A 25,994-nucleotide genomic window follows, 5' to 3' on the forward strand; every position below is an offset into this window, starting at 1 on the left:
TGTGAATTGTTCTGAATGGCATGAATTCTCATGTAGCCAGATCTAAGCGAGTGAGAATTAATTCCATTTAGATCAATTCCAATTTGAACCAATCATTGGTGCAGAACTTTAACAATGGAAAGGGATGAGAATTATTGAAGCGAATAATTTGCTTCAATAATCCTCATCCCTTTCCATTGTTAAAGTTCTGCACCAATGATTGGTTCAAATTGGAATTGATCTAAATGGAATTAGAACATAGAACATAGAACAGTACAGCACAGAACAGGCCCTTCAGCCCACGATGTTGTGCCGACCATTAATCCTCATGTGAGGTAAACCTAATGTATGAACTCTCAAATTTCTGTGACCATATGCATGTCCAGCAGTCTCTCAAATATCCCCAATGACCTCACTTCCACAACTGCTGCTGGCATCGCATTCCATGCTCTCACAACTCTGCGTAAAGAACCCGCCTCTGACATCTCCTCTTTTCTTTCTGCCAAACAGCTTAAAACCATGACCCCTCGTGTTAACAATTTCTGCCCTGGCTATCAACTCTATCTATGCCTCTCATTATCTTGTAAACCTCAATTAGGTCCCCTCTCTTCCTTCTTTTTTCCAATGAAAAAAGTATGAGCTCAGTCAACCTCTCTTCATAAGATAAGCCTCCATTCCAGGCAGCATCCTGGTAAACCTCCTCTGAACCCTCTCCAAAGCATCCACATCTTTCCTATAATAGGGCCACCAGAACTGGACACAGTATTCCAAGTGCGGTCCTACCAAAGTTTTATAGAGCTGCAACAAGATCTCACGGCTCTTAAACTCAATCCCCCTGTTAATGAAAGCCAAAACACAATATGCTTTCTTAACAACCCTGTCCACCTGGGTGGCAATTTTAAGGGATCTATGCACCTGCACACCAAGATCCCTCTGTTCCTCCACACTGCCAAGAATCCTGTCTTTAATCCTGTATTCAACTTTCAAGTTCGACCTTCCAACTGCATCACCTCGCATTTATCCAGGTTGAACTCCATTTTCCACCTCTCAGCCCATCTCTGCATCCTGTCAATGTTGCACTGCAGCCTACAACAGTCCTCTATACTGTCAACGACACCTCCAACCTTTGTGTCATCTGCAAATTTGCTAACCCATCCTTCAATCTCCTCATCCAAGCTCATTAATAAAAATTACAAAGAGTAGAGTCCCAAGAACAGAGCCCTGTGGAACACCACTCACCACTGACTTCCAGGCAGAATATTTTCCTTCCACTACCACTCGCTGTCTCCTGTCGACCAGCCAATTCTGTATCCAGACAGCTAAATTTCCCTGTATCCCATTCCTCCTGACCTTTTGAACAAGCCTACCATGGGGAACCTTATCAAATGCCTTACTGAAGTCCATATATACCACATCCACTGCTCGACCCTGATCAACTTGTCTAGTAACATCCTCAAAGAACTCAATAAGATTTGTGAGGCATGACCTGCCCCTCACAAAGCCGTGCTGACTGCATTTAATCAAGCCAAACACTTCCAGATGGTCATAAATCCTATCCCTCAGAATCCTTTCTAACACCTTGCAGACAGACGTGAGACTGACTGGTCTGTAATTGCCAGGGATTTCCCTATTTCCTTTCTTGAAGAGAGGAATTACATTTGCCTCTCTCCAGTCCTCAGGTACGACTCTGGTGGAGAGCGAGGATGCAAAGATCTTCGCAAGCGGCGAAGCAATCATATTTCTCGCTTCCCAAAGCAGCCGAGGACAAATCTGGTCTGCCCTGGCGACTTGTCAGTCTTAATATTTGTCAAAATTTTCAACACATCAGCTTCCTCAATCTCTATCCATTCCAGCATGCTTACCTGCTCCTCAATGGTTTCATTCACTACAAGGTCCTTTTCTTTAGTAAAGACAGAAGCAAAAAACTCATTTAGGGCTTCCCCAACCTCCTCAGACTCTATACACAAGTTCCCTATGCTATTCCTAATCGGCTCTACTCTTTCTTTGATCATTTTCTTATTCCTCACATACGTGTAAAATGCCTTTGGATTCTCCCTCATCCTTCCTGCCAAGCCTTTTTCGTGCCCCCTCCTGGCTCTCCTCAGACCATTTTTGAGCTCCTTCCTCGCCTGCCTACAATCCTCTAGAGCTGAGCAAAACCCTTACTTCCTCCACCTTACGTAAGCTGCCTTCTTTCTTTTGACAAGAAGCTCCTCCGCTCTCGTCATCCAAGCTTCCTTTATCTTACCCCTTCTTGCCTGTCTCAGAGAAACACATTTGTGCATTAATTCTCACTTGCTTAGATCTGGCTACATGAGAATTCATGCCATTCAGAACAATTCACATTCTGGGAATGATGAGCACCATAAAAAAAAAGCAGAAATCATTGTAGACAGATGTTATTATTCAATTAACAAAAATATCAATACTTTAAATACTTCATGTATTTTAGAGCAGCCAGTAATTTATATTCTTTCCAGCACCATACAGTGTGGAATAAGAATCTAGGCTGTTAATAGGTTCAAAATATGACAATTATTATAAACATCTATAAGGGAAATAAAATATGGAGACAACAGACAATGGGAAAAGCAGAGACAGACAGGCAGACACATGGCAATAACAATAGACATACCAGAAAGAGGGCAGAAGGACGGAGAGACAAGTAAGATAAGCAGGACATGTTTCAGATTGACTTGGAAGTGCCGGTGTTGGACTGGGGGGGACAAAATTAACAATCACACAACACCAGGTTATAGTCCAACAGGTTTATTTGGAAGCACTAGCTTTCAGAGTGCTGCTACAGCCACCTGATGAAGGAGCAGCACTCTGAAAGTTAGTGCTTCCAAATAAACCTGTTGGACTTTAACCTGGTGTTGTGTGATTTTTAACCATGTTTCAGATTGCTTAGATTTAGAATTTTTATAAGGTGCTTAAAGGGTAAACCTTCTTTTGTGGATATGTTAATTTACTTTGAAAGTGGCCTATCATTCAGGCCACTTTCAAAGTGGCCTGAATGATAGGCCACTTTGATTCCAGTTTTCCCTGTGGGCAACAGCCTGATGAAGCAATTATTGACAGCAATGCATTTTGCAGAAATGTTTAAACCAAAAAGGGCATAAGATGGAAGTTTTCCATTTTCATTTAACCTGGTTTATCATGTGAGATTCATGGAATACTGACATGGCTCTGAATGACGTTTCTTACACAATCTTCTCATGAATTATGCAGAGAGACTCTTGAGCCCATGCCAGGGAATCAAATAGCTGGAGAGGTAGGAGCTCTTACCACTGTTGGGAGCTTCTGGCATTCCTGCCGACTTTGTCACATTTAAAGCCCAGTTGTACACAACGACAAATGCTGCAAGCCTAGAATTACCACTCACACTGTGATACTTAACTGTTATCACTGAGGACATGGTGCAGAGTATGGGAAAGCTTGCTCCCTGCACTTTGGACAGATACCTGGAAGTGTTGATGGACAAACTGGTGGAGAAGAGAGCAGCCCTTTTTCCTATGGACTGTCATTGTAGGCCTCACCATCAAACTAAGCCAAACCTAAACTGCAGCCTGGGTCAGAGCTGCGTTTGGGTGAAGCGGGACAACTGCAGTGCAGAAAAGCAGTCAATGATCTTCTGTGTTCCATAATGGTAAATGCCATCATCATTTCTCAGAACCCTCACACTCACTGAGCCACTAGTTCTGCCTCTACACATACCTCTTGCAAGGTTTCTAGATTACAATTCTCGCTATTGCAAGCATCATATTAATTCAACAGTTTTCACCCACCATGTCCTCTGAAACCATTAGCCTTGCTGCCTTCTGTACTTCCAACTCTGTCACTGGGGACACCTCACCACTTCTTACGTTCATGCATTCCCACTAATTGCAGTTCTATTCACTTCAATCAGACTCCTGTCTCATTTCAGGATAAACTGACCCGGCTGGGTCTGATGTCTCCACAGCTCCCAATGCTCAGACTACTTGCACTTGGCCTGAAGGTCTGATCATGCCCAAACCCCAGACTAGAAGAACACAGATGTTCAGGTTTTGCTAAGACTAACTGCCCTGACTGACCTAGGCCAATACTTTTGGCTGATAACTGATGAGTCCCCTTGACTGACTCTGATGACATCCCCAGACCATCTATAATTCCCTTTTTCTCCACAATAGATTACTCTGCTTTGACTTTCAAACACAGTCATTTGCTTGAAGCTCATGCAGAGTGTTTGTTGTGTAAATTACTGGCTCATGTTAAAGGTGTGAGGTTAACATAACAGTGAAGCACTGTGACATGTTCACACCCTTGACTGTGTAAACACCCCAGTGAACAAGCTGCCTGCCTCTCCATCTGCACTGAAGAGATATTCATGTCACAGAGGATGGCAGCCTGTAACAGCACACAGAGTGTCTTGTGTTCTCAGAAAGCAATGTTGACCACATTTAGGCTGACAGCCAATAAGTCAGTGCTGAAGATGTTGAACATATACTAAGAAAGCAATGTGAACCAGACAGTGGCTAGCAGCTACAAGTGAGTGGGCACTAAGAAAGAAAGCTAAAAGCCTTAAGATATATCCTGTGCAAATGTGTGGTAGATGCATTCTGTGTGGCCCTGCATGAATGGTAATCTGGCAGCAAAGGTTTCCCTAATATTTTTTTCTGCTGCGCAGACCTCTAAGTGCATAGTAGCAGCTTCTGGAAGTGGAAGTCAGTGCATCAGCAAACCAATTTGTGTATGGGGATTCTCCCAGTGGCTGCACAGCTTACAGGGAATGTTGCTTGGCAGATGAATGCAAGTCGTGGTGCTCCTGAGCCCCAAAGCAAAGTATTAAAGGATTGAAATGGTGTGTATATGTTCGACTGACAGCAGGCATAATGAAGTGACGTGACTGATGATTTGCCAAAGGCAAATGTGAACAAAATGCTGAGGAGGATGGAGTCCATGGAGCATGCATGATTCCAAAAAATTGAGCTCAAAATCTTTAATGCTATTTCTCTCTACACAGTTGCTGTGTTTCTCCAGCACTTTCTGTTGTTTATCTTTCAGATTTCCAGCATTTTACTTTTATTTGAGCATGCAGGGACATTGTTGTGAAGAAGCAGTTGGATCGTGTCAGGGGAAACCATTCATTGAGCTGCAGCTGCAGACCTGAGTACCCACTTTGATTTCTGTGTCATGAATTTGCACCACCTAGTTTCTCGGAGAATAGAAAATGACACACAAATAAGGTGTGTTAGGGCCATACTTAGATACAAATTCAGGAAATAAGGTGTTCATTTTCAAAGGATGGCATGGTAGCTCAGTGGTTAGTGCGGCTGCCTCACAGCACCAGGGACCCCGGTTTGATTCCACCCTTGGGTGACCGTCTGTGTGGAGTTTGCACATTCTCCCCATGTTTGTGTGGGTTTTCTCTGAATGCTCTGGTTTCCTCCCACAGTCCAAAGATGTGCAGGATTGGCCATTCTAAATTGCCCATCATGTCCAGGGATTTGCAGGCTAGATGGATTAGCCATGGGAAATGCAGGGTTAGGGTATTTTTGAGGATTGTTGCAGACTTGATGAGCTTCTATGTATGGATTCTGTGATCATGAACTTGCTATAAGGCTTGAATGGAAAATCGTAAAACCCTTTCTCAATGTCAAGACTCTGAATTTTTCATTCTCTCCATGCCATTGCTCACATCATACCAGGGAAAAGGGGAAAATTCCATCCAGGGACCATAAACAGAGTTTAAACTATATAATCCATAAACAGAGAGCATAAAAGCACATAAATAATGGATTCAGCTTCAGCAGATGCTAATATAACAATAATAAAGAAAGAAACCCTGATATTCATTACATCTATTCATCCCAGTATTGTGAACATACATATTTACTGCCACCAAAATAAAAATTGAAGGCCAGAGCTGGGCGGTGCAGTGCTATAATACTGAAGCTACAAGGTTACTCTCTGAGGGTATTCGATAGAGGGCGTATTAGTTGGGATAAGAAATTAAGACAGTTTTAGCCAGAATATTTACTACAGCTGCAGACCTGAGTACCCACTTTAATTTCTGTGTCACGAATTTGCACCACCTAGTTTCTCGGAGAATAGAAAATGACACGCAAATAAGGCATGTCTAATCCACTGACAGACTAAGAGAATTTGAAACACATAGTGCGGTATACTCGGTGTGTAATTCAACAAACAGGAATCTCAAAGTGAATAAACCATTTGGTCTCGACAATTCCTTGCTCCGATGTGGAAATTACTGAGTTACACACCGCTGCCTCATTATACAGCTGTACTTGGTTTAGATAATTTGAGTGCCTGTGAGGCAGTGTTAAAAATGTTAACTTCACACACAAATAAATAATCCTTTTTGACACAAGGAGATTTTTATTTGGTGCAATAATAGCTGTACTTTTATTTAGAAACATTGCACTTCACTGATATAAACTAACATTTCTGTTTAGTCATTTCACACAAGGTGGAAATATTTTCTAGTCATTGCAACTCATCACAAATACATCTAGGTTGGAACTTGAACCTAATTAGTCATGTTTTCTACTTTCTTTGAATTTATTTTTACCGAAGTGTTTTCCCATGCCACCCTTCTTGTAAATGCTTTCACCTCCATAATGCTTACTGCGTTTGAATACTCTGTACTTACTATATTCTTTATGCACTTTATAATCATGTTTTTTGTTGTCATCTTGCTTAATGAAATACTTGTGCTTCTCAAAGTCTTTATAATGGCCTTGGTGTTTGTTGTATGTTCCTTGTTTCACATTTTTCTCATGTCTTCTTGGAAAATCGACCTGATTAAATTTACTCCCCTTATCGCATCCCTCTTCTTTGCCCTTGGAAAGCTTCTTGCCATCACCTTCTTTGAAGTGCTGCTCTTGATAGCCCTGGTGGCCCCTGTGTTTTTCCTCCTTGTGTTCCTTTTTGAAGTACTTATCATCTTTCTTTTCAAATTCAGGCTTGTGATCTTTTCTGTCCTTACTGGACCTGGTTTCTGAGTCTTTATCTTTTGGCTTATATCCACTTTTAATGCTTTTGATCTCCTTAATGTACGCAGAGATCTGTTTTTTATCAACTGCCTCAACCTTGCAGCCTCCTGGTTTTCCTTTCAGGGTGGTACATGTCTTTTTCAAATCTGTTCTGACAGGAGTTTGAGGAAGAAACTTCTTCTCAAGTTCATTGATGGCTTTCTCAGTTTCTGTGATCGCTATCTGATCCTCTAGCATAGTCCTTTCTGCCTGGTGAGAAAAAAAACATGCTCTGAAGAAATGTTACCATCCAGTGGTCTGACCAATATTTATCCACCAATTAACATCAGTAAAACAACTTAGTTCGTCTTTACATGTTGTTGTTTCTAAAAGCTTACTGAGCACAAATTAGTTGCTGTGTTTCCTACATTACAACGGTGACCACCATTCAAAACTATTTAATTGGCTGTAAAACAATTTGGGAACACTGAGATTGTGAAAGATATAATAAAAGGCAAGACTTTTTAAAAAATCACAGGCAGCTGAAGGGGGAAGGTGCTGAACAGAGGAACATACTTGTAAGACCAAGAATAAATTCGCAGTTTCATTTAGGCCTGGATCCTCTCATATATCACATATATCTTGTTATCACTCAGTATAAGCCAGACAGGAAAATTAGATCAGGAGGAGACCATTCAGCACCTTGAGTCCATTCTGGCATTCAATTAAAACATGGCTGATCTGTAATCTGAGTCCAAATACCTGTACTCAGATATCCCCAATATCACTTAATAACCTTGGTTAACTGAAACATGTTAATCTAAGATTTAGAACATAGAAAAGTACAGCACAGAACAGGCCCTTCGACCCATGATGTCGTGCAGAGGATTAATCCTAATGTAAAATAACCTAACCTAACCTACGCATCCCTCAATTCACTGCTGTCCATGTGCATGTCCAGCAGTTGCTTAAATGTCCCTAATGACTCTGCTTCCACCACCACCATTGGCAACGCATTCCATGCATTCACAACTCTCTGCGTAAAGAACCTAACTCTGACATCCCCTCTATACTTTTCTCCTAATATCTTAAAACTATGACTCCTCGTGTCAGTCAATCCTGCCCTGGGGAAAAGTCTCTGGCTATTGACTCTCATTTCCTTGATTTGGAGATGCCGGTGTTGGACTAATTTCCTTGTATACCTCGATCAGGTCACCTCTCTTCCTCTTTCTCTCTAGAGAGAAAAGTCCAAGTTTAGTCAACCTGTCTTCATAAGACAAGCCCTCCAGTCCAGGCAGCGTCCTGGTAAACCTTCTTTGCACCCCCTCCAAAGTCCCTGTATCTTTCCTATAATAGGGCGACCAGAACTGGACACAATATTCCAAGTGTGGTCTCACCAGGGACTTGTAGACCTGTAGCAAAACCTCGCGGCTCTTAAACTTGATCCCCCTCTTAAACTCAATCCCCCATTTAGAATGAACAATTGATCCAGCAACAACGCTATTTGGAAGTATGGTCCAAATTTTCATTGGTATGGTGACTCAGTGGTTAGCATTGCTGCCTCACGGTACCAGGGACACGGGCTTGATTCCAACCTTTGGCCAATGTCCGTGTGGAGTTTCTCCCTGTGTCTGCATGGGTGTGCTCCAGTTTCCTCCCATAGTCCAAAGATGTACTGGTTAGGTGGATTGGCCATAGGAACGCAGGAATAGGATGGGTCTGGGTGGAATGCTCTCCAGAGAGTTGGTGTGGACTCAATGGTCTGCTTCCACACTATAGGGATTCTATGATTCAATTTCACTGCTGAAAAGCCTGGCTCTGTTTTTATACCATGTCTTAGAGTCTTCTAATTTTCAGCCAAAATAGTTTATCTCTATCTACCCTGTTAGTTCCCTTTACGTTTTGAAAACTAAATTCCAGGAATCTCTAATTTGTGTAATCTTTCCTAATTTAATGCTTGAAATCTATGTATCATTCTGGTCATTGCAGTCCCTCATACATTAATATATCCTTCCTCATGTGCAGTGTCCAGAATTGAACTGGTGCAAGTTTAACTATTTGTATAACTACAGTATGATGTCTGTTTATTTGTATTCAAGTCCCCTAGATAAAGGGACATTAGGATCATATGCATTCCATAATAGCATGTTTTGCTGAAAGCAATTTCATACAATATAAAATTTTATATTATTTAGAGCAAAAGAGGGAAAGTTCCCCTGACTTTTTTTTACTTTAATCTACTTTTCTAATCAACCTGTTCATGATGTTATTACACTCATCTGGAGCAGGTAGGTCTTGAACCCCAGCCTCCCAGTCCAGGGGTAGGGACACTACCACTGCATGACAAGAGGACCCCCAAAACAATTAGATGCCAGTAAGCAGATGGTAATGCCTTAATGATTTGTGTGTTGTAAAGTCATGTGAACCCCTGCCATCCTTATCAAGCAGACTGCTAACCTTTTCTCCTTATATACAACATTAATCTCCTTTATATTTTTTCAGAACTGACTTCTCTAGTGTGCATTGAAATTGCTATAATATTTTATGTTTCGACTTTTTGAAAGCATTAGGTCAACACGAAAGACTGACACATAGTTTGAAGGAATAGGAAACGTAAGTTGTAATTTGGCAAATGAATCAGTTAAGATGAATGGAATGTACTAAGGCCAGTCTTGGAGTGCCTAACATTTCTGATCTATTTGAATTACCTAGAATCAGAAATGCACTAAATGTTGGTGAGCATTGCAAATGACCCTAAACTGAGGGTGAATGAGTTTAGGAGAAAATGAGGTCTGCAGATGCTGGAGATCAGAGATGGAAATGTGTTGCTGGAGAAGCGCAGCAGGTCAGGCAGCATCTAGGGAACAGGAGAATCGACGTTTCGGGCATTAGCCCTTCTTCAGGAATGATGAAGGGCTAATGCCCGAAACGTCGATTCTCCTGTTCCCTAGATGCTGCCTGACCTGCTGCGCTTCTCCAGCAACACATTTCCATCCATGAATGAGTTTAGGGAATGTCGAAACTAATTAAAGAATTACAGAAGGTCCTCTGAAATGTTCATGACAGAACCACAAAGATTAAAAATCAATACAGATATAATCAAGGCGATAAATACATTGAAAATAAAAGTGATCACTGAGTAAACTTAGAAGGTTTACTTGTATTAACATGCTGATTTCAAGACAATATATGCTATATCTTTCTGTTTAGGGAAGCATTTTCTTCATAAAAATTACTGTGATCATGGAAGTTCAACATACATAAATATTAGTCAAAATTGTCTGTTTCAATGTTACCACTATATTTAGGATAATTACTAAAGTGCAGACATTTGCAAATTCTACATTTAAATATTAAAAATCAAATCAATTGCCTGGAATAATGTTTACTTTATTGTTACTGTAGCAAATAGTGACATTTCAAGAGTTTAAAAATAACAACTCAAAGAATCTGATACCTTAGCATGCAACATCTGTGTAGAAAATATTACTTCCTGCAGTCATATTTTGTCATTTTCCCACGTCAGATTTTCCCATTGTTAATCACTATCTTAACCTTTTGGCTGTTAAACAACTATTGTAATTTCACACTCTGCCACTGATGTCACTAGAGTTCTTCTGTTTCATGTTTCCTAGCTTGGAAGGTGGAGAAAATTTGTTGCACTGGCCATTTCACCTTCTCAAGTTGTCACAAACTTTGCTAGTTAACTAATCACTGCTATAAAATCAGATTTTTACACAGAACCAAGGATAGAGTACACCACTGATGCTGAAAATTTGGAATAAAAATGCAAAATGCAATAGTCAGTGGGTCATATCTGATACATTTCCCTCTCCACAGATAATGGCTGATCTGACTATTTCCAACGTTTTCTGGCAGGTAATATGGGTGATATTTTTCTTTCCTTAGAGATATTAAGAAAGGTGGAAAGATGAAGAAATAATTGGATGAATTTGACATGGACAGAAACTTGCTCCCTTCTCATCAACTCTGCCATTAAATGCTACTGAAAATGGATGACTTTCTTGACTCACCACTCACCTTAAGTGATCAATTGATGGCTACTAAATAGTTTCAATTCACCATCTCCCCGAATACCTGTCTCCCTGGTGGATGGTAGGAAAGGTGGCTAGTTTCATGACCTGAAAATCAGGTTGACCTGCCTATTAATTTTCACTGCCAATTACCCCAAATCTGGGAAAGTCAGAGGCAAGGATAGGGGTCAAAGATGGATGGTCTCTCAGAATCACCTCCTGACCCTTGTCTCCAACTCTATGTGCTGCATCCAACAACACAAAGAGAAAATGCCTTACCATCTCATCACTGGATTCCCTCCAGAGTAGGTCTTGAATCATGGTCCTTAGGGTATAGAAACTAATTGGCTGACATCTTCTGGCAACTTGACACCAGTGTCAAAGTGTCTGATAGGGCAAGAAGTTTGCTATGTGCTGCCTATTTGTTTGTAATGAGCTGATTGGTGTGTCGTACAGAGAATTATTTCATCAGTGGGTATGATGTGTCAGTCACCACCTTATACATCACACTAACAGAGATGAAAAATATCTGTACTCTAGTAATTGCTTTAAATATAGTGGTAATATTGAAACAGACAAATGTTTACTATTATTTATGCATGTTGGACTGCCATGAAAGAGAGAGTGAATTCTATCTGTGTGCCATTTTCCAATTACCCCAACCTCTAGCTAGTTTCATCTACAGATTATTCATTCTGATCCTGTTAACGTCCACCACAGAGAGGGGTTCTATTGTAGAATGAAGAGATTGAGTGTGCCAACATGTGTAAAGATTCCTGTTTCAATGCCAGAAATTTTGAAAGTTGTGATGATGAACTTATACTTTGTAAAGCAGCTCACCCTTGGTAGCATATGGATGACCAGCCTTCTGTTCCATCACCAAGACTGACTCGACTCACAGGAGAGGACCACCATAAGGCACATGTGCTATAAGGGTAACCATTGTGAGGACCACTACAGACTTAGGAAGCTTTTGCTGCTGAATTAAGATGGGAGGATTTTTGCAGTGGACTCCTTCTGTGCATCATGCACAGTTGTAGCACAGCTTTGCTACACAACAGTATCTTAAACCCAAACCCCTCTCTTTGGCGTCATTCCCACCAGGCAGCTAAAATCTAAGTTAGCCCATTATTATTAATTCTTGGTTTAATCCTCAATCTTGTTTTTACTCAGCTTTGACCTAGTACAAATTTTGATCCTTTACTGATTCCACTCTTGTTTAATATTTGTTATCTGCTTTTTCTACCTATAGTTCTTTTGCTTTATAGTGTCATCCTTTATCTTCCCTGGTTTGTGTTTTTCCTCTTCACTAAGAGTCTATACTTCTTATGCAATCTTTTTATTCCCTATTTATATTTTGACACCTTTGTCAACTGCTCAACACAACCCAGTAGATTTCCCTCCTTAAACCCAAATTCAGTTTAATAAATTGACTAACATTAAACACTTCGATGACCAATGTTCATATGTCACAGATGCTATTGCGAGAAATCATCAGTAGCAACAAAGTTGATTGTCCTGACTAATTTACTAGATAATATGAAGGTAGGGGGATGCTTCACTCACAGTTTTATCATCAAAGTTATGGAATTTATCAATAAATTTAGAAACTGAATCAATATATTAATCAACAGATTTTCTGATGGTAAGAGGAGTTAAAGATGATTATTTCTGGTATCATTAACAGATTCAAAAAGTTCCAATATTTTTAAGGCGATTTACAATCTTTTGTTCACATGTAAATAGGTTGGAATTATTGATAGCTACAAATTTAATATTAAAATTCAAAAACGCGGACAGAGAAACTATAATTAACATTTGTTCAAGGGAAGCCATACGGTCAATTTTCTAGTAAACATGCAGCCAAATACAATAATACAATCACTAAATAATATTGGATTGTCATATCTATTAATGGGTTCACAGCAATTAAGATATTCACTTCTGCCTTTATAGGAAAATGCAAAATATGATATAATATTTCAAGATCATTTTAAAATGGATATCATACATTTTTGTACATTTTAAAGAAGCCTTCTTACCAATTTCAAATCTTCATTATCAAGAAAGTCACTGTCAGAATACACCAACATATCGTCTACTTCAAAAACACCTGTGAAAGTAGTCTGTGTGAGACAACCATCTAAACAGTGTAATAAAAGCAAAATACTGTGAATGCTGGAAATTTGAAACAGAACATGCAAATCTGAAGAAGGGTCATATTGGATGTAAAATGTTAACTATTTCTCTCTCCACAGATACAGTTGAATTTCTCCAGCCTTTTCTGTTTTCGTTTCATTTAGACAGTATCTTATGTCGAGGTCTAAGTGCAACATTCAATCCACGGGAAAGCCATTTCCACCATTTCACCTATTATTTTCCCTTTAAAAAGATTAACCCTTCATGTGTGTTTTTATGATGTTATTAGGTCACAGGTTGAGCTGAATTAATTGAAGAGAAAGCTGGACATGCTTCTGGTCCATGTGGATGTCGCTACTTGCAAAACAATAGGGGCAAAACTTTACAATTTGTTTTCAACATGTAATCACAGGAAACCCCTACCACCAAGTCAAGAAAGCCCATTAGATCACGTGCCAATCAGGCACATAAGTGCTCACTTTGTGGGCTTTTCAGCATGTCATGTCCTCAGGGAACAATGTCCTGCCTTACTTGATCAGTCAGAGACCAGCAGGTGCTGTGGTCAGCAGTGTGCCCCTTTAGACAAGGAAGTTGCTGGCTTCACACCAGTCGACAAGGGACAGAATCATTTTCAGTGATGGGGGAAGCTTCCAGGAGGTGGGGGGGGGGGGGGGGGAGTGGATTCAGGAGAGATGGAGGGAAAGGCAAGAGGTGTTTTCCATTACTACCTATACCCTGATCCTCCAAAAATGTGAAGGTTAGGTGGATTGGCCATGCTAAATTGTCCATACTGACTAGGGATGTACAGGCTATGTGGATTAGCCATGGGAAATGTGAGGTTAAAGGATGGGTCTGGGTGGAATGCTCTTCAAAGAGTTGGTATGGGTTGAATGGTCTGTTTCCACACTGTAGGATTCTCTATATCATATATTGAACAACTTGTGTTTTTATATCACTACATCCATGACTGTGTAACCTGGAGTTTGAATTATTCTATCCACTCAGAAGCTTCAAAATTTAAAAAAATATCATGCAATGCTTACCTACAATCAACTGGACACCCATGCTGAACACCACAAATGCTGCAGCAATTATAATGCATCGATTTAAGGTGATTTGTGCCCAAGGGTCCTCTTCAGCAATCTGCTTTGCTTGAATTCTTTCAATAGCCTCTTTTTGCAACTTCACTGACAAAGGAAGGACAAAAATAAATGTTTACTTCCCTCCCTATTTTTGGTCACAGTGCTTTCTCATTGCTTCCTTTCATAATGTAGTGGTAGTAGAAAGAAAATGAATCCTTAGAATCAGAGAAAAGAAATCTGCTCACAGCAAATAGTTTGTATAAAATACATGGAAAAAGTTAGATATATCCATGCAAGATCATAAGAAATTCAAAGCTCCAGAATTGACTTGGAACTTTCCCAGGTAGATTTTCTTTTTGGTGTGCAGTTAACATTGGGTTTGAAAAGTGGTCACACAATTTGTTATTTATGACACCCACTTAATTTTAAAGGCCTATTCAATTTCCTGACTATGCTTTGAACTGGCAAGGTAAGGACTCACCAGTTTATGGTTAATTATACTAAAATCCAACTTATTTATAATTGTTTTGCTACAGTTAAATTATACCCATTTATTGTAAAGAAAATTAAAACTTTGAAGCCTGATGTTCATAAATCACATCACGCAATCCCTATGTATTGAGAAATGGTGATAAAGCATTTAATTGTATATAAATAGTTTGCCAAAATTTCTGGTTGCAATTAAATGTTCAGATTCAATGGTTAACAGAAAATCTAGAATTAATTTCACATAAAGCAAATGACTGTTTTTGTACCATCAGAATTTTCTATTAAAAAGCATATTTCTTAATAATTAGATATTAAGGTAATTTCCCAGTGTCTACATTGATACAGTGCTCACCAAAAGAGAAAATGCTGGGAAATCTCAGCAAGTCTGGCAGCATCTGTAAGGAGAGAAAAGAGCTGATGTTTTGAGTCTAACTGGCCCTTTGACAAAGCACCCTTTCTAACTGACTCTTTCTCTTTTGGTTTCAGATTCCAGTATCCGCAGTAATTTGCTTTTATTGGTACAGTGCTCAATCATATCACTGCAGTGATGATATTGGTATTTCTTCATGGAAATGAATTTAATGTTTTTGCAATAAGACTTGTAGCAGCCTTTTGTGATATCTATGAACCTGCTTTTTCTATTTCCTTTCCTGTTTTAATGGGAATTTAAGAGTGCCAATTTGTCTTGTGCTTCTTGGAGGAAGAAGAGAAAAGACTGTACAGCAAAATAAGCTGTTGCATCAAACTGAATCTGTGCTCACCTATCAGTATTCTACCAATACATACATACGCAGCTATGCAGTTACTCAGAACTGATTAGATGGGACTTGAGATCATTGTACTGGCATCCACTGCAAACCCACTTCCAGCCAACATATACCATTGGGGTGGTAATGTCAGAGGAGCAATGTTCAGTTAAATGCTTAAATCCACTTCCTTTGCCTCAGTTCTGGTTGTGATTTCAAGATTGAGTTCAGTTGAGAAGAAATTATGTTATAGTTCTCAAATGGAAGTTGTAGTCATGTGTTGCTGAACTATGAGATGAGATCACGAGCCTGAAAGTTCCCAGTCATGTTATGATTTTAGAGTATACACTGTTCACTTTGTTATTTTTTTAAATTTAAACCACTGTAAGTGCAGCTGTTCAAAATCAGTCTACATCATTAAGTTTGTAGGGCATTTATATTAAAGGTCTAACAATTAAGAATTTGTGACTGAATATTTGAAAATTCTATTGGAAGCACTTCATAGAAAATTTTACATGTAGCTCTAAAAGTGTATGATACAAAGAATTTCCAGCTGGCAAACAACTACATATTTAAATATTAAAGATGTCAGTGAGTAAGCTACTGTTAAACAGTTTCAAATATCAAAAGTAAGATTTATGTAAATAAGTTAATTTAGAAGTTTTTTTCCTCTGGCCAATACATATTCTATATAATATAATTATTACTATTGTTTTAATCTGCATGCGTTATTTGATGTAAATATGGCTACTCTGTCAGTAAAACCATCATATAGTGGGGATTTCATCAGAGCCCCTTCTAGTGCCATTGTTGCTACCTGAGTAGTTTGCACAGTGCGCATCATTGAGAAGGATAAAGATTGCTGCGTGGACTGTGCAGGCAGTGGTCTTTAATGCAGCCTTCCTTGATAAATCAATTGACTCTTTTTAGAGACTATTGTATGAAATGATTACTCTCCAAAAGGTCTTGCTCTTCCTGATCATCAAAGAATCATTTTCATTAAAAGAGAGCATAACAATTTCAATCAGGTCCTAATTGGCACAGTTCAGAAAATTTACAACTTGGAGTTCAACTTGTACTTAAACTTAGCATGTAACAATTTTTTTAATGTAATATTCTTTCCCTTCTGTTTTTAACAGTGAATCATAAGGTCGTCTTTCTTTGCATTACCTTCCTCTGGCTTCTTACTGCTCAGTTTTCTATCCTTTTGTGCTTCAGTACTTGATTTTTGTCTGGCCATTTGTCTATCATGTGCACCCTTATATTTTTCTGCCTTTACTTCCTCAATTTGTAACTCATCTTCTTCCTTTTCTGTGTCCTGCAAAAAAGTACATAATTGTATCATAAAACCTTGTTGGGCAAGGCCAAAAGAAGAATTTCTTATGAGCACAAATATCTTATTCCATGTTAGCATTATCCATTAGTACTAGCATGATATAGAGAGAAAGTAGATGAGCGACTTGATTACTAGATATCAATCTTGGCTCAATGCTATAACTCCTATCTTGGAGGAAGAAAATTGCAGCTTCGAATGTCACTCTAGAGGCTTGAACATATAATCTGAAGAACTGGTCTCCATCAACCTTGGATATATTCAATATCCACGGGTCCTTGGGGTAGAGAACTTAAAAGATTCACCACCTTCTGACAGAAAGTACTTCCCTTCATCGCCATCTTAAATGGGCAATCCCTTATTCTGAAACTTTGTCTACCAGTCCTCGACTCTTCCTTCTCAGGGTCTATCCTATCAAGAATTTTATATATTTCGAAAAGGTCACCTTTCATTCTCATTAATTAGCATAGGCATAACTAACTGATACTTCATCATTTTGACAGCTCAATCATCCCTGTAATCAACTAAGTAAAACTTCTTTGAACTGCCTTAAATGCAAGTATCCCTCCTTAATTAAAAAGACTAGTGCTAAATGCAGTACAAGTGTGTGATTTTACTAACATATGTAAAGTTGTAACAAGACTTCCCAACTTTTATACTGCATCCCATTTGCCATTGTAATGGACAAGGAGGAGTCAGAACTGTAACCCTACCCTAATTCTTCATAACCTTTTGAAAAGGAAGATGTCATTATTTGTTAAGCCCTGAGCATGTGATCAATTTTTAACCAACAGCAAGCTTTCATGGGTTTAAATAAAGAAGATTACTTGTTCACACATTTACCATGAAAATGTAATGCTATGTCATTCACTCATATATGGGCACAAACACTTGAGAAAAATACAGCTCAAGAGAATAATGCACTTTTACAAGTTATAAACAAAAGAATTACTATTAATTCATATGTTTGGTTCATCTTAGTAAAAACATGCATTGCAGATATGGTAAAGGGGCATATCATTTCAAATGATAATTTTGCTGTTTTTCAAAGACTAACTGGATCCTCCAGCATCCCTGTCCCAGTTCTGGAGTAATAGGATTCATTATTTGTAGCCAGTTTTAGTTAGATGATTAATACTGACTAATACATTCCTGATGAAGGGTTCCTGCCCGAAATGTCGATTTTCCTGCTCTTTGGGTGCTGCCTGACCTGCTGTGCTTTTCCAGCACCACTCTAACCTTGACTCTAATCTCCAGCATCTGCAGTCCTCACTTTTGCCTAATACATTTGTTAAGCATGATTGCTCTTCCTGAAAATTAATCTGCCTGAAAATATTATGATTTTCCAAATGCGTTGTTACCACTTTCATAATAATTTACTTGATACATCTCGAACATCCATTCTCAAATCACGCATTATTCTAAATTTGGAGGCTAGTTCTAGAAAATAAAGAATGGATGATGGCATTCACACCTATTTATAGTGAACAGGTTTCTGCAGCTCTCTTATCTGAGTCTGAAAGTACATTGATTCTGAGTTTAGGGTAAGTCCATAAATAATTACAAGTGTAAATTTCACAAATAAACCTTCTCTTGATATGTAAATTTAAGGGGGAACCCATCCATAGCAAATTAATTAGGTCTTTCTGGAAACCTGAGCCAGTCTATGCAGAAATAGGTTTTGAGACTTTTTTTTTAAGAAGACAAGTCCAGCTAATTCTACACCAAATACAGCCCATTTTTAGAGTTACGAATCTGACAACAAAGTTTGGACATGACATCTAAAGGCGAGTGTTCTATTTGCCTTCTTAGTTACTCGCTCTTAAGCCATGCTAAAGTTGTGTGTCTCATATTTGAGGGTATCAGATTCCTCTCTACTGCAGCAAACTGCAATTACTATTTAAGTCATATTTTCTTGTCTATTTTTCCTACCACTATGGATGATGTCACATATTCCACACTGTACTTACACTATCACTACTCATTCATTTAACTTCCTCACAACTTATTTTTCCACCTGTCTTTGTATCATCAACAAATATGGCTTCAATGCACTTGATTCCTCCAACTTGATTCCTCCAACCCATTAGTATTGATTGCAAATAGCTGAGGCCCCAGTGCTTATCCCTGTGGCATTCCATAATTACAGTTTGCCAACATATAATACATTTGCCAAGCATGAATGCTCTTTCTGAAAATTAAGCTGCTTGATTATTTTCTTAATAATTTACTTGATGTATCTCTAACATCCATTCTCAAATCATGCTGTCCTGGACAAGATATTAAGAAACACTTTATACCAATATATATTTTCTTACTGATTCTTTTAGGAGATTCAGTATCACTGACAAGTCCAGCTTTAGCTGCCCTTTTCTAATTGCCCTTGAACTAAGTGGCCTGCTAGGCAATTTCAGAGAGTAAAAACAATGACTGCAGATGCTGGAAACCAGATTCTGGATTAGTGGTGCTGGAAGAGCACAGCATCCGAGGAGCAGTAAAAAAAGGGCTTTTGCTTGAAACATCGATTTTACTGCTCCTCGGATGCTGCCTGAACTGCTGTGCTCTTCCAGCACCACTAATCCAGAATTTCAGAGGGTAATTAACAGTTAACCACATTGCTGTGGACCTGGAGTGAAAACGATAGCAGATTTCCTTCCTAAAAGGGATATTAGCAAGCTAGATACTTTAAAATGATGATTAATGATAGATTCATGGTTAGCATTACTTCCATTACTTAAACTGGATTACAATTCCAGATTTTTGAATTAAATGAACTTAAATGCTACCATCTGCTGTAGGAGTTGAATCCACATCTAGCGAGCATTAGCATGCAACTTTTGATAACTAGTTCCACAACATTACATCACTATCTCCCATATATTCTGTGTAAAACTGGTTTGTTACATTATTGCGGAAGATTTGGACAACAGACCTGTGACTTCCATTATATTTCATTATATTTACAGCATGACAACACGCTGTTGGATCAAACAAGTCAACGCCATTATTTATGCTTCACAGCTGGCCCTTCCTATCCTTCGTCATCAATCTTCCTTCGTATACCTTTATCCTTCATATGATTATGTACTTTCCTCATAATTGCATCTATGCTGGTCACTTTAGCTTAGGGGCTTCCTTAAGTTTGATTCAGGGCCCCAAATGGTTCAGAGCTGAACTTTAGGAATTACAGATTCTGAGGGAACAATTGCCATCTAGGACCATCCCCTCACCTCAGAGTGCTTTCACAGGCCTTACCCCTTCACCTTCCTTATTTTCAATTTTCACCCAGGAGTCACAACCATTTTCAACCTTCTCAACAGGGTTACACTTGGAAAACATTGGAAAGCACTGTTTTAACTACTCTTTGTAGTAGCTAATTTCACATTTTAGCCTCTCAGGACAATGCTGTGCTTGCCTTTCTTAGTTGATCTATTAGTAATATTGATGACTCTTAGTTCTAGCCTCTCTCACAAGGGGTAACATTTTTTCTATGTTTACCATTTCAAACTCTTCAATAATCATAAAGACCTTCATCAGTCATGTCACAGGTTTCTTGTTTCCAAAAGAAATTTTCTCCCACCTATTTATTCAATATTTCCTGATAGGTATGACTTTTCAGTTTCTGTATCTTCCCAGTATTTTTAAAACTGTCCAGTATTCTACATCCATTCTATAATATGAAAACCAGAACTGTTAACAACATTCTAATTGTTCTCTAAACAAATTTCTGCACATATTTAATTTAACCTCTCTGCTATACTATTCCATTCTTCTCAAAAATTTTCTGAGTGCTTTACTTGTTATTTGTTAAATGTCCTTATTAATCTAGCTGTCACTTAATCTAGTGATTTGCTGTGGACAGGGTTTATGATCAGGAAGTTCTGAACTCTAGGATCCTTTTCAAATAGATTCCTCATCTGAAATCCAGATTGAGAAACTGATCTGGCCAACCTTAGGGCAGGTAACTGTCCAGAAGAGGCCACTACCCAGAGATGGCTATGTTTTATAGTTGTTGAGGATAAGAATTGTAAGGGTGAAATGGTGGGAATAATTGGGTGGCACTGATCATGTGGTGGGAAAAGGGAGATTGAGGGAACTGGGGGAGATTGAAAGGTTTTAGTGATTATGGCGTCATGGGAAATCCTGGGGGTCAGTGATGATGGGTTGAGAAGAAATTATATGATAAGTTCTATTCATGAACAAATATCTAATGTGCATCTTCAAAACTATTTCTATCATGTTATCAGTGTCATAATTCAGTATTAAATAACATTCTTAAATACAAACAATGAGCACTTACGTCTGATTTTTCACTGATCTTTTTACTTTTCTTCAATATAGGAACATCTGTAGTGAAAGAATCAAACGTTAGACAATTCCAAGATAGCTCACTGCTGATCCTATCCTTTGTGAGAATCTACACTTCATTGCAATTGTTACAATTATGTGGACAAAAAAAATGGAAAAGTACAAAAATAAATGAATGTGAGAAAAAGATTACAATGATCTAATTATTAACTGACAACTTTGTGACAAAATGGAAAGGCAACAGAACTTGAGGTGGGAATCTATAAAAGATCAAAATAAAGAGTTATCATGTGTTAATAGTTCTTCCATTGGCACAAACATTTATTTATTAACCTCTCTTCTTACTGTCATATTTTGTATCTTCATAAATTTCCGTGTCCACATTTATAATAAAATCTACTTGTTGACTTGTTATTCAGTACTGTAATTGCAATCATTTGCCAGCAGTGGCAGTATGATGTTTCAGTTTTGTAAGTACCAGTTTGCATCGTAGAGAAGCATCATTGCCATCCAATTCTATTTCCCAGCCTCCTAAATTCTCTCATTTTCATACTCAATACCAAATATTGTCAAATCAAATGTTATAAAAAACAAGTTGGAGTTGCATTTGTGCCCCTATTTCAATAGTTCTCTAATTCTTCTTCATCTGAAGACTGTAACATCACTGGTAAATGCCATGATAGTTTGATTAGTAAATTGAAGTGATAAGTAAATATGGAAGAATATTGAATGAGGGCAACGAGGAGTGTGAATATGAGCATACAAAATAAGAAAATGCTATGGTGAAGCACACTAACGCAGCAACAAATGGAACAACATGGCTTCACACGTATAATTACTCACAAAAGTTCTCAAACTGAACTACCTCAACAGTGGGAGAGGGGAAAGCAAAGGAAGATTTTTTATTGGAAGGGAATCATTGGTATTAAATTATCCCCAGCAATCGCCCTCGCATCCCATTGCATATTTGAATTGAGATTAGCGCTGATACAAATATAGTCTGTTGTGAAAGAGAAAGTAATGTTGGAGAAAACAGATGAAACTAACAGAATAATATGTCTTCCAAACACTGCCACAATAAACTTATACCTGGTCATGCTTCTAAATTAACTCAAAGTTAAAAAGCAGAACCCTTTTTAGGCTGTTGTTGTAAAATGTGATATTAAAATGTTTTGACTTTCATACACCTTGATTTAGCAGGGGCTTTTCTTGAGGTACTATTTCTTGTATTGCATCCGCGAGATCTTCCTCGACTGATTTGAAAATGTCTTCCTCCATGTTAGATCTTTAAAAAGATTAAAAGAAATTGCTTAATTTTGTTGTAATCTCTGTTGAGGATTATTTTACAGCATTTCATGAAAAAAGACACAGATCATGAGAGAATGTTATTATCACAGAAACATGTTTTATTTCACGTTTTTAAAATATACACACTTAAAATACAGATTACTATGTCACCATAGCCCTAAAATCACAGCAGCAACAAAACAGATTTTGATTAAAAAGATCCCTTTGATCTGGTTGGCTGAGGAGCAATTGTGCAAACGTACTGCTTAACATGAATTGACAGAGCCAACTCCTCTCAATGACATGCCTAGTGTATAACTACAACACATTCCAGAGGGAAATATACAAATGTACACATCTAGGGGAACTAGCACCTTGCCTCCAACACATACTGATTGTTACCATCTCTACTTATTTCAAGGAAACTGACTGTAACATGACAATAGCCTCATTGCAGAAAATCAAACGGCCAGTTTTAATGTTCCTACTGGGTGAACTGGAATTCTTATAGTTTATGTACAAGATCTCTTAAATGTCTGTGAAAGAGACAAAATCAGTTATCTCCTCGTAAGGATCTGATGCTTGTCAGAGATTGTTAAATAAAAAAGCCCTATTAAAAGGATCAATTAACTGATTCTAGTTGGTTTGCTATTTTGGTAGATTGTTGCATTTATTTGTTTCTGTATTCTACTTCACCTGTAAACAAATTTGAATACTTTAATTTTAGCCTGTATTCCAAATGATGGAGGATGAGTTAGACATTTTATGTGTTCTCCAGTTAGTGATATGCACTTTCGAGGGACTAACTGTTAAACATGGACATGCTAACCCACTCATTGGGAAATGAAGATTTAGGTTCTGGTTCATAGAGTATTTGATCTGTCCATAGGAACTGTCATCAAACTATGAACAGAAGAGTAAGCGTTGGAGGAAGTCTGTGTATTGATAATACTGAATTTTGATGTTTACATTTTGCAAATGTTTTGGTAATCTTGTTAAATCAGAATCATTTTAGTAGAAATTTGGCACTGTTGCTGTCATAAAAGAAAGGCTTACATTATATATGGCCCTTTACATGACTACTGGATGATCAAAGCATTTTACAACTAATAAAGTAATTTTCAGTCACTTGTGCAATGTACGAAATATGGCAGCTAATTTGTGGATGGCAAGTTCCCACAAACAACAATGTGATAAGGACTAGACTTTTTTTGTGATTTGATTGAGGGATAAATATTGGCCAGAGCACTCCTTGAAATAATGCCTTGGGACCTTTTATATCCACCTGAGAGAAGACGCAGAACATTAGTTTAATGTTTGATCCAAAAGGCACCATCTCTGACAGGACACCATTCACTCACTAGTTTGTTACAGGTCATGTCCTACAGAGGGAATTGAAACCAGAGCCTTCTATTATGGAGCTGAAGATGTTTCTATCTGAGCCACAGTTAGCACACAATGGGACTCTTGTTGAAAATTCCATTGTTTTTCAGGTGTTGTTCATGAACATAACTAGAAACAGACAGGGAAGTAAAATTTAAATCAATATTTCCAGAACAGAAAGGCCCAGCAAAACTCACATTGACATGGAGTCATTGACATACAACACAGAAACAGACCTTTTGGTCGAAATCGTCTGCACCGACCAGACACCCCAATCTGACCTCGTCCCATTTGCCAGCAGTTGGCCATATCCCTCTAAACACTTCCTATCCATATACCCATCACGATGCCGTTTAAATGTGTAATTGTGCCCACCTCCACAACTTCCTTTGGCAGCTCATTCCATACATGCATCACCCTCTGTATGAAAAATTTACCCCTTAGACCCTTATTAAATCTTTCCCCTCTCATCTTAAACCTATACCCTCTAGTTTTGGATTCCCTCACCCTCAGAAAAAGACTTTGGCTATTCACCCTATTCATGCCCCTCATGATTTTATAAACCGCTATAAGGTCACCCCTCAACCTCTGACGTTCCAGGGAAAAAAGCCCAGCCTATTCAGCCTGTCTCTATAACTCAAACCCTCCAGAGCCAGCAACATTCTTGTAAATCTTTTCTGTACCCTCTCAAGTTTCACAACATCCTTCCAATAGAAGGGTAAGCAGAATTGCATGCAATCTACTAAATGTGGCCTCACCAATGTCCTCTACAGCTACAGCATGATGTCTGAACTCCTAGAAACACATTAGTATTTGATGGGAAATGTTATGGTGTGGTATGACAATATAACATCTGTTGATTTTGATAACATGACTAACTTTCAGAGAGATCATTATTTCCTTTACCATAACTTTAGAATGTAAAAACTGCAGTCCGATGGTAACTATAAGGGAAAAAAGAAATATAAACCTTTATAATTAAGATTCAAACATGCAGACGCCTATCTTTCTTGCAAGACTGTATTGAAATTCCCGTAATTCAGTTCAGTTTATCTTAGAATAGCAATCAGTTCAAGACTCTGTGATAATGATAGTGCATTTCCTTTCTTAGCTTCGCTGCAGTGTTTGATTAAACTGATCATGCCATTCTTCACCATCAGCTATTTGTTTTGCTGTTCAGGCCTGCAAATTTGCCCTTGGGTGGTTCAACTCACCTGTCTGAACAAAATCAACATATCTTTAGCTACACTTCCCTTCCTTCCCCAACATTGTTTCCTTTGGATTTTCCCAAGGAACTATTTTTGGACACTTCCTTTGCCTTATCAAACATCGTTATTGCATACAGATCTGGTCACCACACTATCAGAAAGATGTTGCTGGTATGGAGAATTTAGTATGAAGAAAGGTTGGATAGACTGGGTTTATTTTCACTGGAACACAAGAGGTTGAGGGACGATCTGAAAGAAGTTTATAAGATTATAGAGTCATAGAGATGTACAGCATGGAAACAGATCCTTCAGTCCAACCAGTCTATGCCGACCAGATATTCCAACCCAATCTAGTCCCACCTGCCAGCACCCGGCCCATATCCCTCCAAACCCTTCCCATTCATATACCCATCCAAATGCCTCTTAAATGTTGCAATTGTACCAGCCTCCACCACATCCTCTGGCAACTCATTCCATACACGTACTACCCTCTGTGTAAAAAAGTTGCCCTTTACTTCACTTTTATATCTTTCCCCTCTCACCCTAAACCTATGCCCTCTAGTTCTGGACTCCCCGACCCCAGGGAAAAGACTTTCTCTATTTATCCTATCCATGCCCCTCTTGATTTTATAAACCTCTATAAGGTCACCCCTCAGCCTCCAAAGCTCCAGGGAAAACAGCCCCAGCCTGTTCAGCCTCTCTCTATAGTTCAAATCCTCCAACCCTGGCAACATCCTTGTAAATCTTTTCTGAACCCTTTCAAGTTTCACAACATCTTTCCAATAGGAAGGAGACAAGAATTGCACGCAATATTCCAACAGTGGCCTAACCAGTATCCTATACAGCTGCAACATGACCTCCCAACTCCTGTACTCGATACTCTGACTAATCAAAGAAAGCATACTAAACGCCTTCTTCACTATCCTAATTGAATGGCATGGATAGAATGGAAAGTATGAGGCTACTTCCCTGGGTGGTGGGCTCAATTACTAGGGGATACAGGTTCAAGGTGTAGGGGTGGTGGGAGGG

The 25,994-nt window shown here is 38.6% G+C and overlaps 1 protein-coding gene and 1 non-coding gene across 4 annotated transcripts in view; both read right to left on the reverse strand.

The window, feature by feature from the left end:
• Positions 1-6,337: 6,337 nt before the first annotated feature.
• Positions 6,338-25,994, reverse strand: part of LOC122565325 (uncharacterized) — a 61,328-nt gene continuing 41,671 nt past the window's right edge. For 2 of the 3 annotated variants that reach the window (XM_087976045.1, XM_043721178.2), the window contains exons 4-9: positions 22,275-22,372; positions 21,080-21,126; positions 16,617-16,764; positions 14,173-14,316; positions 13,033-13,133; positions 6,338-7,226 (exon numbers count right to left, since the gene is read on the reverse strand). In XM_087976045.1, the coding sequence (XP_087832171.1) occupies positions 6,516-7,226; positions 13,033-13,133; positions 14,173-14,316; positions 16,617-16,764; positions 21,080-21,126; positions 22,275-22,365 (1,242 nt within the window). In that variant the 5' untranslated portion in view covers positions 22,366-22,372 and the 3' untranslated portion in view covers positions 6,338-6,515. The remainder of the gene's footprint in view (positions 7,227-13,032; positions 13,134-14,172; positions 14,317-16,616; positions 16,765-21,079; positions 21,127-22,274; positions 22,373-25,994) is intronic. The other variant, XM_043721179.2, reaches the window with a different exon arrangement.
• Positions 9,312-9,435, reverse strand: LOC122539229 (U6atac minor spliceosomal RNA). Its single transcript, XR_006309009.1, has one exon. It is a non-coding gene; the product is annotated as a U6atac minor spliceosomal RNA (small nuclear RNA).

Source organism: Chiloscyllium plagiosum, unplaced genomic scaffold (assembly GCF_037043375.1).
Source record: "Chiloscyllium plagiosum isolate Xiang-an unplaced genomic scaffold, Cpla_swu_hap1 HiC_scaffold_28, whole genome shotgun sequence".
NCBI lineage: Eukaryota > Metazoa > Chordata > Chondrichthyes > Orectolobiformes > Hemiscylliidae > Chiloscyllium > Chiloscyllium plagiosum.